We start from the raw sequence: 17,901 nt of genomic DNA, 5'->3' as shown, positions 1-17,901 counted from the left end.
ATGGCTATCACAGCAGCGTAGAGCCCAAATGTCAGACAGAATTAAAAACAAAAATTAACAGTGAAAATATGTAGAATTATAAGTCTGAGACCATTTTTAACCTAGCAAATTTCTGAAGTTAATACCATGTGTTTTCTAACATACCTGTTTGGCAATAGCTTTACTATCCAATTTGTTGTAAACTTTCCTTATTCTTGCCACTGTAAGTGAAGAAACTGAGAGTGCATATAAACCAAAAGAGACTTTCTCCTCTGGTACCAAAGATACTGGAGATGGGCTGACTCCTTCCGATTTAGAATCTTTACCTTTAAGATAAGAAAAACTTATTTTAAAACCAGAACTGTTTTTCTGTACAGTAAATTTTTAAAGTAAAATTGCAGTACACTTTACGCTAGAGAAAGGCCTCCAAAATAAATTCAGTGGCTATGAATAACCCTTCTAAAGATAGAGTCAACATCAAACAGCACTGTGTACAGTCTGAGCCTCTATACAAGAAGGCATAGAACTTGTGTAACATGCCCCCTATTTTTAAAAACAGCAACAAGTTTATTTTCCTTCCTATTCAAAGGTAAATTATATTCATCCTTAATGGCCAGTTCGCTGTCTGTGACCGAAAGTACAAATTCTGGCTTCCCCCTCCTCATTCATTCAAGATGGGCAACGAAGTCATGCTGTTTCCCCCGTTTCTTTCTGACCCAAAAGAGAGCTGTTAAGACCACCCCACTTACCTTGCTAAGAAGGCAAGTCTGTTACCAAAGCCTGGTCTTAGAAAATTCACTAGGATGGGAATATGCACTGCTGTGATCAAGCCATGGAAACCAAATTAGCCAGTAAACAGCAATATTATTTGCCTATCTGTGGCTTGGTTTGTGACAACCTGACAATAACCTCTGCTAAGAGTAACACTCTAGGAAAGGAGAATGAGATCCAAGGCTGAATTAGAAGAGGGATCTGAAGGCCCAGAGGAAGTAAAAAAGGCAAAGAGAATCCACTGCCCTGGAAGGGGATGCTTCTCACAAAGTTCTGCTCCACCCCTGCACGGTAGAGCTGCATCTGCAGTGACTAGTGAAAAGGTGCAGTGCAAATCTTGTTCACTTAATGTCTCCTCTCTCTGGCTCAGCAAGTGTCTAGGGCTCCAGTGGAGTAGGCTCTAAAACTAACTTGACAGGGAATTCCTGTGGTTCTCCTAAGCCTCCTGGATACCAAATTTGATCCTTCGTTCATGACATATTTTGATGCCTGGGGGGGGTCTTTCCTTTAACCCATCAAGACAATGAATGGAAAACTATTCCCTTGAAGATTTCTAATCTAGGTATACCTTGAGGACTCTTCTGGGGTCCAGATTGTGCCAGGTTTTTCTCTTTATGGCTTAAGACTGGGACCAAAACTTAGAAAGAAGGCATCCTGGTTAGCTGAAAGAGGGACAGGACTTTTGGCAAAATATTTGACAGGGGCAAATGACCTAGAGATAGCAGTTTATCTCTCTGTAAGACCAAACATAGAGGATTGCAGGAAAACAGAGAGCTCTCCTATTCTCCTAGGTAAGGGATTTGGTCTCCAACAACTACCTTCAGGGAGAAAAATGCAAATCTGCCAGCATGGAGGCTTGAAGGCAGTTTCATACAGGTTCAGACTACGCAGAGACACTGGGAAGTTAACCAGATTGAGGGCATAAAAAGGCACCTACCCTTCAGGGAAATCTGATACCAAGGAAGAAGGCCCCACAGTTGTACCATCTACCAAACCCCTTACAGTGCTTAGCACAGCACACAGTAAAGGAACAAGTGGCTAGGCTTTGACAAAAACATTCTAGCCTGCCTAGCTGGAAAGAAAAAAAATCTTTGCCTTCCATCACATGGAAAAACTCAGCTTATGCAGTAAGAATGTGAAAGTGGTCACTTTTTCATGGGTGCCCTAAAACACCCCCAATGAAGCAGCTCAGCTTCAGTGAGTCAGGAGAAAAGACTCAGGAGTCCTGGGTCTGCTTCATCATTGGACCCTACTGAATAAAGTATTTGCATAAGGACATAGGGCTCTTTACTTCTTGCACCAGCAGGTCCATGTGCCAACCATGCCTTGGTCACTTTTGGCAATTAGGTTTTAAGAAGTCTTGTGCTGAGCAGTTTTCTTTAGGACTCACCACATGAGCAGGACAACTATAATCTAGAGAAAAAATTAATGGAATAGCAAATGGGTCCAGAGCTAGAGTTATTAGGTCTGGATACCTGCTGCCAGAAAAAGGAGCACTTGACACTGAATTTTGTTGTGAACAGGTCTATAAGAGGGATTCCTCAAATCTTGCGAACTGGTTGGAAGGCCTCTAAGATGAGCTTCTTTCCTCTTTGAGAGTGACAATTTTGTCCTTCTCAGCTCCAGACACCACTTCAAATGCTGTCTCTCTGCTGCAACTTTTGGGACAGCCTTTGGCCTCATGGGAGAGATTCTTTTGTCCTTCAGGCAAGATCTGTGGTTATTTTTTTCTGTCACAGCTCATTTCACCCACTGCCTCACTCCTCTGAGATAATGGAGGTTTTTCTCAGTGACAGCAGAAAAATGTTACAGTCCCTGTGGGAAAAAGCTACTGTAAGAAGCAGTACAGTTGATTTTTTTTTCTTTGTTGGTTTTTCTTTTTTTTCCTTTAGCCTTTTGTGCTTGAGCGTTCTGTGACTATCGGAGGTAGCCATGGAAATTTCCTTCCTGCATGTTGTTTTCGGTGAGGTAAGAATCTAAATGCAGAGGCAAAAGAGGGAGTTCTACAACACAGGAAAATCCTGGATGATGGCTGTTCATCATCCTGTCAGAGCAAATGAGGAGGAACCCACTGTTTCCCAATCACCACACCATCACCACATTCCATTTCCAAAAAGAACTCTCGAAAATGGTTACAATACCAATGTAATCATTGCTCGCTTTTGTTTGCAATAAACCCTTAAAATTTTTGTATGCGCTACATTTTGTCCAGTGTAATTTTATTCTCAGTAGAGCTATGTTTAGCCATTATATTTCAATATAGCTTTGTTTAAATCAGTGGATCAATGAAAAGAATTATGCTATTATATATTAATGCTGGAGACCAAGAATTTATTCACAGTCCATATGTTAAAACAATAATTATGAGATAATTCTGAGCTCTTAAGAGTTTGGTTCATAGTAACATCTTTTCCTATGAGTTGCCCTCACTTTTCTCAAACAGTAAGTAAATGGGCTTCCATTGTTCACAGGGTAGATTCGGAATTTAAAAAGATAATCCTCTCTAAAATCATTTACAACAAATTCATTTGTACTTACATGGGATGTACACTGCTTGAAAGCTTCCAACATAATTTGGTCCCAGCTCAAAAATGGTGCTAACACTTGAAAGAGGCAAGACTTCCTCTAAGAAATGTGTTGGTCCCAGACGCCAAACCAAGGAGGAGATCTGGCGTTGGGCAGGTGGTGTGCCAGTATAGGCATAAACTGTGCTGACTACTGGTGGATTAGCAGAACCTGACCCACCTGGGCTACTGTGAACATAGTGAAGCTGTAAAAGAGAAACAAGTGGCAAAGCTGTTAGGAGGAGTACAAAGCTATCACAAAAAGAAAGTAAATAACTTGGAAATTTAGAAAGCGTTTCATGTGTTCAAATATATATGTAAAACATTAACTAGTTATGGCAACATTTCTCTTGAGATAATTGTGCCTATGCTGCTAAAGGGAAATTGAAACATAGAAGTTAAGTAACTTGCACAAGATTACTGACTTTGTGGCACAGCCATGCTCAGTGGCACTGGAACACTTTTTATAGTGGGGGTGCTGAAAGCTTGCGAAACTGCAAAGCCCTCTGTTTACCTTGCGCCCGCCTTTACCTCTGTCCACGACCCCCCCCCGCCCTCTAGAACTGGGGCTGGGAGCAGGGACATGGCTCCAGGAGAGGGGGACGCAGACAGAGGTAAGGGGGCCAAGGCTGGGACCACAGCTGGGGCAGATGTAGAGCCTCGGGCACGGGGCTGGCGGGAGCAGAGCCCTGGGGTCGGCAAGGGCTGAGCCCCGCATAAAACCTGCGGGTGCTGCAGCACCCCCCCGCACCGTTCCCGCGCCTATCGCCACGCTGTGTCCCAAAACCAAGCTCATTCTTAAAGAATTTTAAAGAACACAAAACTTCAAAATAAGCCAAATGTTAGGAGTTGTTACATACTGATACAGAAGTTACTCTAGATTCATTGTTTTATTTACTGTCTCTTTTCTAGCTCTCATCGCCATTTTATCTTTGTACCTAAATTCTAAAAAACAGAAACAAAAAACAACAAAAACATAACACGCCAGACTACATCACTAGAACACAAAATTACAGCTACAGTCAATATTTCTGAGATAGCCATAAAATGATTTTATACTCTAGTGATCCCTCCACTTATTCTTTGAAAATTAAAGAGAACAGCAAGGGTAGTTCACACCCTGATCATGCTGAGGCACAAATAAGCAAAGTTATTTCATTCCAGTGACAGGGAAACAGAACCAAATTTGCCTTTCTGATCTAAGGAATAAACACTGCCCCTTATATAGTAAGTCCAACCACTAAACAGATACTTCCCAATACATACAGTAGTACAAAGGTTTTTTTTTTTTTAAATATATGGAACAAAGTCTGAAACAATGGTCTACAAACTTGTATACTAAATGAAATTTAATGCTACAATTTGGTATAGACACTTGAGGTCTTTACATAAAATTTAAAGAAAGGACTGCCATTATCAACCAATTTCCTGCTCAAATTCATCATTGTAGCTTCATGCAAAACTCTGGCATTTACATTTAAGGAAAACAGAACTGCTTAGAAGATAAACAGATTCTGTAGCACACAAACATACGTCTACAATTATACACTGGAAATTTCACCAGGCTTTGGGAAAGAAAAACATTTTTGGAAGACAGCCCTTTTACAGTGTTTCCAAAGCTTTGTTGCACATTTTCTCTTTTCAGTAACATGGTAGGGAGAGCTTTTTCAATTCTGCTTCTTTCAAATTTCATATCAGGAGTATTTTGCTTCACACCATTATAGCATTCACATAAATCAAATCTGGAAGGCTTAAAGAGGCTGAACTGTTGATCTCTCACTTCACGGAAGAATCCAAACAAGAGATCTGTTCTAGTGCCATACAACTAAGCTCTCCTTTACTTAAAAACAAAACAAAACTGCCATCTTTTATTTTACACAAATTAACTAGATTCATACAGCTGGAAAAAAACATCCTAAATGAGAAACGTGGGTTACCCTTACACTAACATAGACTAGTCATCAGATTAAAAAAGGGTAGTAATTTGTATGAAATACTGAAGTTCATCAAAACTATTATATTCCTCATTTTGCAGGATTAATACAGAGTGCCAGACATATGTTTATAGTTAAAACATTGTTTCACCTGTAACGTTTTAGGTCTGTTAGAAGGAATGTCATCTTTTCCTCAACACCGATCCAGTTCCCTTAAGGCCTAATCCTGCCCAGTGTTGAGTTCCCGTCAGTCCCAATGACTTCAGTACAAAGTGAAGAACTTTTAGTACACCTTGCAGGATCAAACCCTTACTGATATTTGCTACTCTGCCTTAGGCTTCATAGTTTAGCCACTTGGGTATCAAATTCCTGACCTGTACTATTAAGCATGCCTCATCCCTCAATAAAAAAAAGAATATAAGGAGTGCTTATTGCAATCCTTCTATTTGGATTGCCTAATGCTTTCCAGGCTCCTCCCGAATACACCACACCCTGAACCCAACATATGGCCACACTGGGCCATTCCAACCACTGAAGATACCACATGGGCAAAATCTCCCAGAGGGAAAGGCAAGAGAGTGGACCAAGCTCCCCCCTATTAAACTTCAGACTCAGGATGTAGCCTCAACAACCCACTCCTTCCCTGGGGTAACAGCCTTCTGCTGTCTAATGTAGTTAGTCCAATAGTTTAAGCTATGCTGCAGTTCTGAAGGTTCAGGATTCAAATCCTATCAGTAATGAATGATGGTCCCCATTGTTGTTAGAAAGCACATAATAGATTTTGTTTTTTACCGCTTTCCTTTTAATAGTAGTAGGACTGAATCAAGATCGCGTAATGAAGGAGGATGTTTGTAGAACCCCCTGCTTCATTTGTTACTGATAGTGCGTGTAAGGAATGATGCAAGGAACTTAGAAAAAGTCTTTTCTATTTGGAAGCAATGATGCTCCATCACCCTGGGCACAAGTAAAATACATCAGTACGATGTGAAAGAAAATATAGCAAGTCTAGTGGAAAAACACAAAGTTAAAATGTAAAGTTTTTACTCCACCTTCACAGTATTAACAAGCAGTCCATCAATGTAAAGTGCAGCTGTACTGTTTTTCAGCATGCCTTTACTCATCACCAGAACAAGATGATGCCACTGTCCTTCCACTATGAGGTCACCACAGCGAAATCGAGCACAACAAGGAAGAATCTCATAGAAGGATGATTCTTCACTGAAGTCATCAACTAAAAAGAAAGGAATATTAATGGGAAATGGTGGCTATCATAACAGTCTACTCCTCTATTTCCTCAGGCTTTACATTAAAATACTATAAATCAATAAATTAAGGTTGACATTTCAGAAAGCAAATACATTTGAAGGCAACCAAAAACCCAATAAAAAGTTACATGATCTGAGTAAATCATCAAATATTGCTTTACTTTCAATTAAAATGAAAGAGCGAACACAGAATTTTTCAAGTTTACTTTATTGAGCATGTATTTTCAGAGTCTGATAATATGAATTCCTTTACAGAGTTGCAGAAAGAGAAACTGGTATAGCATTATTAGTTTTAACAGTTTCCACACTTATGTTTCTTTACTTTTTATCCAAGAAAATCCTAAGTGCACTGATTAATTTTTTTTACTTCATTTCTCTTATTGTTCTTACCTGCTTTGAAACAGTAACTTGAAGCCCTATCTCCTGCGGCAATATTTTTCTTCATTTTCATCGTGGAAGTACATAAGTGACACAAAATGATGTACTATCAAGACTCTAGTACTTTCTATATGAGTATGAAGGGTGGAGTTTTCAAAATTGCTCAACATTGTCCCAACTCAAATTCCACTGAAGTCAACAGGAGTTTTACCAATGACTTCAGTGGGAAGAGATGTAGGACAACAATTTTGAAAATCCCACTCTAAATAATCTTACACAAATATAGTACAAAGGACCATCATTAAAAACTTTATAAGAGATGGATTAACTAGTGACCAAGTCATATAAAGGTGGGACACAGATGAGGAGTTTTCATAAGGTCATAGGGAACTTTGACCTGTGATATTGGTTCTCTCAGATATGTCGATAATGTTTTGGTGAGGTTTTTTCTCCCTTTTCAACTACTGTACAGAGAAAACGGAACTGCCAACTTAAACTCTCAATTTCGACATACCTTGAAATAACAGTTCAATAATCTTTTATGAGATTAAGAAAGATATAATATAAATCAGAACATTGACTAAGGCCACTGGAAAAGTACAGGAAATTTTGCCAAAATTTGAATAGTTTTTGCCTCAATCTGGAAATTGTCTTAAAACCTGAGACTTCTTTCAAAGCAAATTTACCAAGTAAATATGAAAACAATCAGTTAGTTGCATCAATTTTATTTAAAACTATTAAATAATGATTTTTAAAATTCCATACAAATATTATGTAATCAATCTTCAAAATGTGTGTGTAACATAGATGAGACTTATTATCCCCAATTTATATCTGGGGAGTCAGTGAGTTTAAAATAATTTGCCAAAATTAACACTGCAGTTTAGTGTTTTAGCAGGATCAGAACTATACTGTGCTCTTTCCTAGTTCTTAACTCTTCAAAAAGAACTGCTGATTTCATTTTCAAAACATTGAATGTGCTGTATTTTAACTGAAACATTGCTCATTTTGTGTAACAAGCATTTTTAATTTAATTTTGGAAGGCATGAACAATTCCCAAGACCCAATTACACTAGCTTCTTATACACTCACTGCTCCAAGCTCTATTTTAGATCTGGGAGTGGTGGTGGTTTCAAAAATGGAACCTCTGGTAGGCTTGTTATATCAGGTCTTAGGTACTTATTTCCTTCATACTTTACAGCAACACTAGCCAGTCATCAGAAAATAAGTTAAGCCTTAGGGTGACACTTTACCGGAGCAGATTTTCCAAGCCAATTAAAAAACAGTGTTTGTAACCTGTCAGAAAACTTCAGGTCTTTTCTGACAATGCCTTTTCAAATCCAGTACTTCTTGGAAGAGTGAGAGACATACCAATTGAAGCATGAAATGTTCAAGTTTGACTTACATGCAGACAAAAGAAATTATACAAACTTATCAAGATTTATTTCTCTCCCAAGAAGAAGAGTCTACAGTCTCAGAAAACAGAGGTATCACCACATTGTGTGACTGAAGAATTTTAGAACCCACTGTGTTATGGCTATTAAGTCTTTCATTTTTATTTCTTGAACTTCTGACATTTGTAACAATATGAATATGAAATTAATGTAAAAAAGAGGAATACTAAAAAGTATGATCTGCTCAACTTTCTACAAGTAATTCATATCATGACAATTCTTAATGCATGTAGCTCCAATGGGAATAATATAAGTTTTTTAAAAAAAGGACAGGAGTACTTGTGGCACCTTAGAGACGAACAAATTTATTTGAGCATAAGCTTTTGTGGGCTACTGCCCACTTCATCAGATGCATCAGATGAAGTGGGCTGTAGCCCACAAAAGCTTATGCTCAAATAAATTTGTTCGTCTCTAAGGTGCCACAAGTATTCCTGTTCTCTTTGCTGATACAGACTAACACGGCTGCTACTCTGAAACCTATACGTTTTTAGTAACTAGCTGAATTTACTTTTTGTCCAGAGTCTGGACTACCTGTTCATATTGTTTCAAGCCCATTTAAAAGACAATAACACTGTTAGACCTACCTGAAAATAATCAACCCTTTCATAGCATCTGAGTTCAGTGCTAAAAGGATACCTTTTACCCTACTTTTGAACCATTAACCTCTACTACATGTTTATAGCCTTGAAAGTTGTCCCTTTTAAGTTTAATCATCTCTTCCAGAAGACTAGGAATTTACCAGCATTATTGACTCAATCTTCTCCTTGAAATCTTCTCCTTGAAATCTGTAGCACTAAGGTTGAGGGTCATTTTATTTACATTCACACACCAACTTTCAAAGGTACCCTTATAATTCACAGAGAAACAGAAGTGTGCTTTGCATTTCATTTGTTGCAAAAGTCATTTAGAGGAAGAAATATTTCAGTGAAAATTCCATCAACTGCAATACCTAGACATCAACTTAACTATGAAGATATTCTTATGCCTCCATAATACTATCAAAAATATGAGACTACAGCACCTCTTACCATAGTTTTGAAGCAGTTCTTCTTTAGTTGAAACAATTAGTGATCGGTCTTTTGCTGAGAGGATAATGGTAAGGCATACATAGTGCTGCTCTGAAGAGTTTGCTCGTCGCACAACAGTAAATAGTCTGACTGGATGGTTATTAGGAGGTGTACTAAAATGCTCAATGCAAAACCAAGTTGAATAGCTTAAACCAGATGGTGGAGGAAAAAACCTTTCCCCTAAAACAAAAAAACAAAATTGTATTATAGTTGTAGCAGCAATAGTTAAGGTTGCACAAGCATTTCCATTCTGAAGTTCCTTTTGGCAGTTGCTTATAAGCTTTCACTTTCTGGGCTGAAATTTTACAAGTCTGCTCTCTGGCTGAGGGTAATAATATTTACACATAGAGAGAGAGGGGGAGGGGGGAGAGAGAGCAAGAGCTATTTTTGAGAATAAGGAAAGTGAAAAGAGCCCACTTTTCCAGTTTATAAAAAATACTCCCCCTCCCCTCCCCTACCACTCAGTGTCAGTTCTTTGGAAAAAAATAATTGAAATTTGACAGGGTCATAGTCCTTAGACACTTTCAGTGTCACAGTGAACTTTGTTTTGATTTGACAGGGCTATAATTATTACCAAAAAAAAAAAAATCACAATTCATCCACATGTGGGAAACTTTTAATTATGAGACTTCTGTACATAAAACAGCATTCTAAAAGGAAAAGGCTGTAGTGTGCTTGAATGTGTATGGAATTTGGTGACTCATGCCTCAAAGGGCCTATCTGTATGAGCTTTACCTCATTTCATTTGATCCCTTAAAGTTCACATTGCATGAGGCAGCTCTCTAAAGCAAGTCCTTTAATCAGGGAAAACAAGGGAATTTAAGTGCTGTCCGCTAAACAGTTCTGTATTATAGATGTGCATTCTTAACTTTGGCACATGCAGTTATCTCCACAGGATTCTTGATTCATTCAGGTTGGACAGTATTCTGTCAGCGAATGTTAGGGGTACTTAATGACTAAGACAGGAGTCCTATGAATCTGTTTCCCATTCTGGGCTAATTCTGTTTGTAATTACAATAGTGTACATTGTAGTACATCTAGTGAAATGAAGTAAATGAACTAACGCAATGTAAGCAATGCAGCACAGCAGAATTGAGCCGTAAGTGTACCAACGGTATGATGTACAATGAAGGCCTCCACTAACTGCCACAGAAGTCAATAGGAATCTTTCCATTGACTTCAATGAAAATTGGATCAGGGCTCACATGTGACAGAGGTCTACTCCTTAAAAAAGGAAGATCAAAATAATCCATGTACCATTCATTCTATTCACTGAATGAGGCTGGGATCCTGAATAAATAACAGTATTGTGACGATGCAACAATGATTATTGTATAAAACAATTAAGTTTGAATGTGTGACCTAAATTACAGCACTTCCTGAGTTTTGGCTGTTTAACACTGCAATCTTAATGTTCTCTTAACATGTGTTCTGAAGGAATAAATTTGACTATGTTGTATTCATACACACACACACACACACACCAGTACATTTGCATCACATACATTCCTTTTACACAGTTCAACCTTATGCTGAAAAATCTTTCACTGTAAAACATTTCTACATTTTCTATTTCTTTTTGCTGATGCAGTGGAAAACAATAGAAAGGTATATAAATAAGATATAAGAAGAGCTCTAGACTATTTGAGAGGAGCACATATAATACTGCTATCACTTTGTGGTTAACAGAGCAATACAGCAGTCATAAATAGTACAGAGTCATTAATATATAATCTTGTAAACAGCTGTATGTACTTACCAGTTCCAATTCCACTGACTACAGCACCATCAACAAGACCTGTTGTGACAGCATTATTTGTAGGTGCATTGTGGGGAGCCAAACTTGGCAAGAATAGACAGCTGTTAAATAAAATATCTCTATATTAGTGTTTGTGATAGCCAAATATCAATGCAATTTTCCAATCTCTACTTTATAAGTAAACAAAATCTAACCTGGAAAAAGATGCTGTAACATGCCCACACTGTACTTGAATTCACTTGCTTACATAGAGAATACAAAAAATGTATTACCCCTTAATTTTCTTTCCAAGACTGAACTCTCCTCAAGACATTTTGTCAGTGCCTGTCTTACTGTAGGTACCAGAGGCAGTTGACACTTGTCCATGAAGCTCTAGGGCCTCTGTCCAAAGCCACTTTACACTGATACTGAAGTCAGTCATAACTCACCCCAGCCATTAGGACTGGTGTAATTTGTGTTGGGAGCTGTGTCAGCTAAAGAATCAGAGGGATTCAGGGTCTCACCCTAAATTCTTATTAGATTTAATACAAACAACTTCAACAGCCTTATTTTGTTAAATTCCACCATATCCACCTAAACAACTTACACTGTATATGTCAGATACCTGGAGCACCTTTGTGTCAAAGTATACTTCTGCAGGGAAGTGAAAGTCAAGTCTATCGTCCTTTAAAAAGAAGTATTAATGGATGAACAGATTTCCTCTGTGGTGGCTGACAACATTTCTCAGGATGCCACTATGGAATGCGTTGAGTGTTCCCTGATCCTTTAAAGTAATCAGTTTATCTACAGATAAGTATTCTTTAGAGAGGCATCTGGCTAACGAGCTGTGGAGGATTTATATTCCTTCAGGCCCAAGTATTTAGGATGGTAGGAAAGGAATAAAGTGTTTTCCTGGACTGGCAAGTTTTGACAAGATGTATTTCCACTGCTCTTCCCACATCTAGGATGTGCTGTGTTTCTTCTTTCAATTGCTGAGGCCTTGGGCAAACCGAGGGAAGACTGATTACCTCTGAAATAAGGAAGAGTTTATACTTTGGTGACAAATAACTTTGGAGTCCAAATAGCTACTGTGTCCTCATGTAAAACAGAAGGGAAGATAGAACTACCTTGCTGGTTGAGATGGTCGTGCTGCCCTAAGAAACCTTCAATATAATGAGGTCACCTAGGAGAGAGACAAGCCAAGCATGCATGTATGACACTGCCTATCTTAAAGGCCAGCAATATGATGGTAGGTGGGTGGTAGTCTTAAGCCAGGTCTAAACAGTCTGGTGAAGAATACAGAAAAGCTGGAATATCTGTTCTTTTGTGGTGGTGATCATTTTGATATTAGTAAGAGAATTGTACCAGAACAGTTGCATATGTTGAGGCCAGGAAAGATGTTATCTAATTTTGTTCAGAACTTGACATCCAGTAGCCAAGCTTTTCAGTTCAGGTAATCTATGTCTGGAGGCAGGAGCAAGAACTGGGATAAGAGATCCTGCCTACTGGGAAGGTGAACAAAGACCTCTGTAATAGCTCCACTTGGTTTGAGTAGCATGGTCTCTTTGGCAAATCCTTGGTTAAGGAGAATGATCAACACACACCCGTCCCTTTCTAACCTTCTGAATCACTCTTCTTAATGGTGGAGAGTGAAAGTGTAGACAAACTGGATTAGGACATCTGTGATTCAGGCCATCTGTTTCCCATAATCACAGTTCTGCTTCCCTGATCTGGGGAAAAGTAGCTTCACGTTTGGGTTTTTGACTTGATGCAAATAGGTCTAGCTAGGGTAGCTCTCTGGATATCAACTGAATAATTCTTGGTTCAGAAACATTTTCAAGTTATCCACCTGCTGAAGACATAGCAAGTCTGCTTTTGTGTTCTGGTTTACCTTTATATGGATTACCTTGGTGCAAGTTAGGTGAACCTTCTACCTGCAAGAGAATCTGCATCATGTTGACCTTTACACTTGAACTTCGGGTGACCCACCAGTGGTTTACATATGTTATGGTTGTGTTTACTGATTGAATCAGGATGTGCTTCCTTCTCAGGTGATCCTGGAAATCCTGAAGAAGCAACCTGACCAACTCATGTCTAAAACACTGGTACTCTGGAGTCTTAACCTCAATATCCTCTTTGCATTGTGCTCCAGGTGGGCTCCCCATACTAAAAATAACCCTTTGATCTGGCGAGGCCCCTGCGGAAGATGATCTAATCAGTGTATTGTCTAACATATATAAATGGGTCTCAACTACTTAACCTGGCTCTTATCACTAATAACTTTATAAGCATTCTGGGACGGGGGCGGGATGGCTCAGTAAGGGAGCGGGATGGCTCAGTGGTTTGAGCATTGGCCTGCTAAACCCAGGGTTGTGAGTTCAATCCTTGAGGGGGCCACTTAGGGATCTGGGGCAAAATCAATACTTGGTCCTGCTAGTGAAGGCAGGGGGCTGGAATCGATGACCTTTCAAGGTCCCTTCCAGTTCTAGGAGATAGGATATCTCCATTAATTTATTTATTTAGAGCAGACCAACGATAATATTTTGTACTGATTGTGATATCATAGGTGAACCAAAGAGATTGATGACAAGATGTGACTGGAATATTCAGATCAACTCTTGACAGAGCCACTGAAACCTGAAAGGACTCCTGAAGAAATCACAGTGATAGTAAAAAGCTACAGTCATCATCCTGAATTTTGTCATCTTCTTTCAACTATTGTAGCCTCTCTAGGTCTAACATATTCTGGAACTCGGTTGAGCTTTTTTCTTATTATGAACAACATAGAGTAGGGCAATGCGCACCCTTCATCTTGAGGGACAGGTTCTACCAGCTCTAGAAACTGCAAGATTGCATCCAGGATAGTTTAATTATATGTGCCTTGTGAGGTCGGAGTGGGGATGTAAAAAGGGAAGTGGAGCAGTCAAACTCCAGAATATCCATGATATACTCTCAATCCAACCTGTCTGAAATAAATTGGAACCAGGCACTTGATAATTGGGATATTCTGTCCTGTAGGCCTATTTCAGGACGGAAAGCTGGTTGCAGTCAATGATACAAACTATTAGGGCTGGAAGGAGGGATTGAATCTATTCCCCAATCTGAGCTTCCCTCTGGCTTTCTGAATTCAAGTATTACCCCTGAAATAAGAAAGTTCTCCTTCTTTGGTAACTTTTTTCTTTTCTTTTTTTTTTTTTTGGGGGGGGGGGGGAGAGATAAAAGGTAAAGGAGCTACTCCTCTTGTCTGAAAGCCTGTAGTCCTTTCTGAGAGCAGCTTGTCCATGTAACTAGAAACCTTCTTGGCAAGCTTCTGCCCAAATAGAATTCCATCTGAGAAATTAGAGACAATGGATTTTCTTTGAATAATTATCCACCATCCAGGGTTTCATTCAGAGTTGTCTGACTTGAGACCGCCTGGCAGTATTTTTAAGCCTGCGTTAGCTGACATGGATCTCACTGCCAGCCAAGTGGAGTCCACCACAAATGCAGAAGTAAAATATATTTTCCTTACAAATTACTTGAATTCATTCATAGTGGTTTTGAAAGGGTCTGGCTCTTCACAAGACAAATATGAAAAATGTTTTAACTTCTTCTATCTTTTAAAAAGCAACCTAGGAGAAATGTTTTTATTAGAAAATTGCTGAGTATTATAGCACCACATCTTAAGCTTCCAAGCACTTATATAAACACTAGCTGATTCATAGATTCATAGATTCTAGGACTGGAAGGGACCTCGAGAGGTCATCGAGTCCAGTCCCCTGCCCGCATGGCAGGACCAAATACTGTCTAGATCCTCACAAACAGTCCCACTTACTAGATGGGGAAATGGCATCAAGGAGGTTAAGTGATTTAACAAAGGGTACAGAGGGAGTTAAGTCCTGTCCACGGATCACACCTCTAATTACTGTGATCAAATTGTTCTACAATGATTTGAACTTACTTACTGGCTCAATTTCCTTTTAAAAGTTGCTGCTTCAAAACAATTTTAGTTCTATTTCTAGTTTGCCTATAATTCTCTAGTATATAACTCTCAACCAAATCCTTCCAGGTTTCAGGGTAGTTTAGGATAATTTTAGGGACACAGGCTTCATTTGAATCCTGGCAGCTGGCTTCTTTGTGCTAGTATATGCTTGTGTTTCTTCTTTATTTGAAAAGATCCCACCATGCACATGTAAATGATCATCTAAGTAAGCAGTATTATCAGTGGCATCCACACTTCCACAGGTAACAAAAAGTGCTTCAAATTCATTAGTTGAATTCAGCATCCTTTGTCTGAAGGCATTGAGTATGTAGTTCTTTCTGTAGATTAATTGTTTTTGTTTTTTAAACTGGTCATTAAAAATTGCACACATTTCTTTGAAAGGAAAAAAGAAATAAGATATTCTTTACACTATTTGAAAGTGTGGCAAGACCTTACCCAAATCCTTCAAGAGATGTGTCAAATTCAATAAATGCTGGAGTAACTGACGATCCGTGAAGTCTGATATCATGTGGGGTTGTCATGGAGACCAAACACTTCACCCTCGTCAGGGGTACTGTGCTTCCTTCTGCTGGCTTTAGCAGGCTCCTGCTTATGCGGTAGTGGTTCTCTTCATGCAAGCTGAACACGCTGTCAGAACCCAGACCCTCCATTGATGTGACCATACTACCTACAATAGAAGCCAAGAAAAAATATATATATATTGGCAGAAGAAAACATTTTTTCAGGCCCTCATTTATTTATATACTTTTCATGCCCCTTTAACTGCAGTATGAGTGCTTAGTAGTCATCAGCTCCTCTGTGAGTAGCATTACCCTCATTTTAAAGATGCTAAACTAAAGCAAAGAGATTAAATATCTTGCCCAAGGTCATCAGAAAGTTTGTGACAGAGATGGGAACTGAACCCAGATCTCATAAGTCCCTGTCCAGAGCCTCAGCCACAAGTGTCCCTTTCCTTCCTCTCAGATTTTCTGTTGAAACAGACTTCCTGATGCTCCCGTTCTAATACACTCAGGTTTCTTTTGGGTACTGAAGACAAAATGCAATTTTATTTTAAGATTTAATGAATGAAAAGATAGTATTTTTCAAAGATTCTTGAAGTCTTTTCTGAATATATAAGTAACATACTGCTAAAATAAGTCAAATACATTTTCTCACTGTACATTGTACAATATTACTGACCAGTAGTTTTTCAAATTATACCAAGATAACAAACTGAAGTTCTTACTACTAGAGTTACTTGTGTTAGTCTCTTGAAAATTTGTAGATTATGCATGTGCCTGTCATCCAACAATGCCTAGCACGTGCTACCAAAGACAAATTTAAAGTATGCCAATGATGTAGACTATGTTGAGAATGAATTGATACAGAATAACATTCTCTATTATCTTTCATGTATCATCTAGGATGCAGAAGATAAATAATTTTCAGCAGAGCTAGGGAAGTATAAATGCCATTTTAAAAAGCACTGGTAAAACTTCATCTGGAATACTGTGTATAATTCTCGTCACCCTCTTTCAAGAAAAATGACTTGAAATTGGAACCAGTGCAGAGAAAGACTACTAGAATGATCAGTAGAATGGAGAGCCTCTCTTTTGAGAGGAGGATAAAAGAGTTTGGTTTGTTTCACCTACCAAAATGAAGGCTGGGAGTGGATATGATTGCTTTCTATAAATACAACAAAGAGGTAAACATTAGGGAGGGAGAAGAGCTATTTCAGATAAAGGACAACGTTGGCAGAAGAACAAATGGCTATAAATTGGTCATGAAGAAATTTAAGATGGAAAATAGAAGAACGTCTCTAACCATCAGAGGAGTAAGGTTTTGGAACAGCTTCCCATGAGGAGTAGCGGGGGAAGACAACCTAACTACATTTAAAATGGAGCTTGATACACATTTATGAACGGATTATATGATGCAGTGGCCTGAAGTGGGGATGGGTGGGGGCGGACGGGGAGTGGGAGGGAGAAGTGGACTCAATGAGTCAGGATGTCCCTTCCAGTCCTATATTAGTATGTCAAAGACAATGAATAGTGAACAATTATATTCCGGAACTTCCTAACTATTAAAAAGATATACCACCAATTTAAAAACTAATCAGTTTTTAAAAACTGAATTGCAATTAATTTCATGTACCCTGCCAATTTATATGGATTTTCAAATCACAAGTTTTATTTTTGAAAAAATGTTTTTTCAACACCCCCTCATGCTCTCCCTCTCACCTTTTGCCATTTGAAAGACAGAGGAAAGCTGAAAATGGCCCTGATCCTGCAGTTATGCTAGTGCACATCTTTACAATCACACTGAGTCCCACTTAAGCAATGGGAATTGTTTCAGGGATCTGAGTTAGTGCACCAATTGCATGGCTGGAGCATAAGCAATTATTGCAGCAGAAATAGTGAAAGGTGATGATACACAAAGGGCTGTCACAAATACACAAAGTATCTTTGAATTACTGTAATCTTAGATGCTATTTGTAAAGGTAAGATTAAAAATCAGAGATGAGTAATAGTTAAGTAGATTGTGTCCCTTAAAGTTATATACTCCTCACAGGATTTATTTATTTAGTAAGTTAGTTTAAGTGGTGACAGATCCCATACTGTTGTTAAGACCTTTTGTGAAAATAATGCTTTTTAATTATAATTGGATAGCTACTTTTCCCCTTAGTAACTAAAAAAAACCCCACCAAATCATTCAGATTATTTATTTCATTATGTGTCAATGTCTCTCTGGAAGTTTACCTATAAATTTTTATTAGATATAAATCAGATT

General features: G+C 38.6%; 1 protein-coding gene across 1 annotated transcript in view; it reads right to left on the bottom strand.

Moving 5' to 3' along the window:
* Positions 1-17,901, bottom strand: part of WDFY3 (WD repeat and FYVE domain containing 3) — a 241,607-nt gene that overhangs the window by 105,323 nt on the left and 118,383 nt on the right. The window contains exons 17-22 of the mRNA XM_065404726.1: positions 15,568-15,799; positions 11,172-11,272; positions 9,374-9,592; positions 6,298-6,479; positions 3,289-3,520; positions 145-305 (exon numbers count right to left, since the gene is read on the bottom strand). Coding sequence (XP_065260798.1) covers positions 145-305; positions 3,289-3,520; positions 6,298-6,479; positions 9,374-9,592; positions 11,172-11,272; positions 15,568-15,799 — 1,127 coding nt within the window. The remainder of the gene's footprint in view (positions 1-144; positions 306-3,288; positions 3,521-6,297; positions 6,480-9,373; positions 9,593-11,171; positions 11,273-15,567; positions 15,800-17,901) is intronic.

The sequence above is a fragment of the Emys orbicularis genome, chromosome 5 (assembly GCF_028017835.1).
Source record: "Emys orbicularis isolate rEmyOrb1 chromosome 5, rEmyOrb1.hap1, whole genome shotgun sequence".
NCBI lineage: Eukaryota > Metazoa > Chordata > Testudines > Emydidae > Emys > Emys orbicularis.
This window is presented reverse-complemented; position numbering and strand designations above follow the sequence as displayed.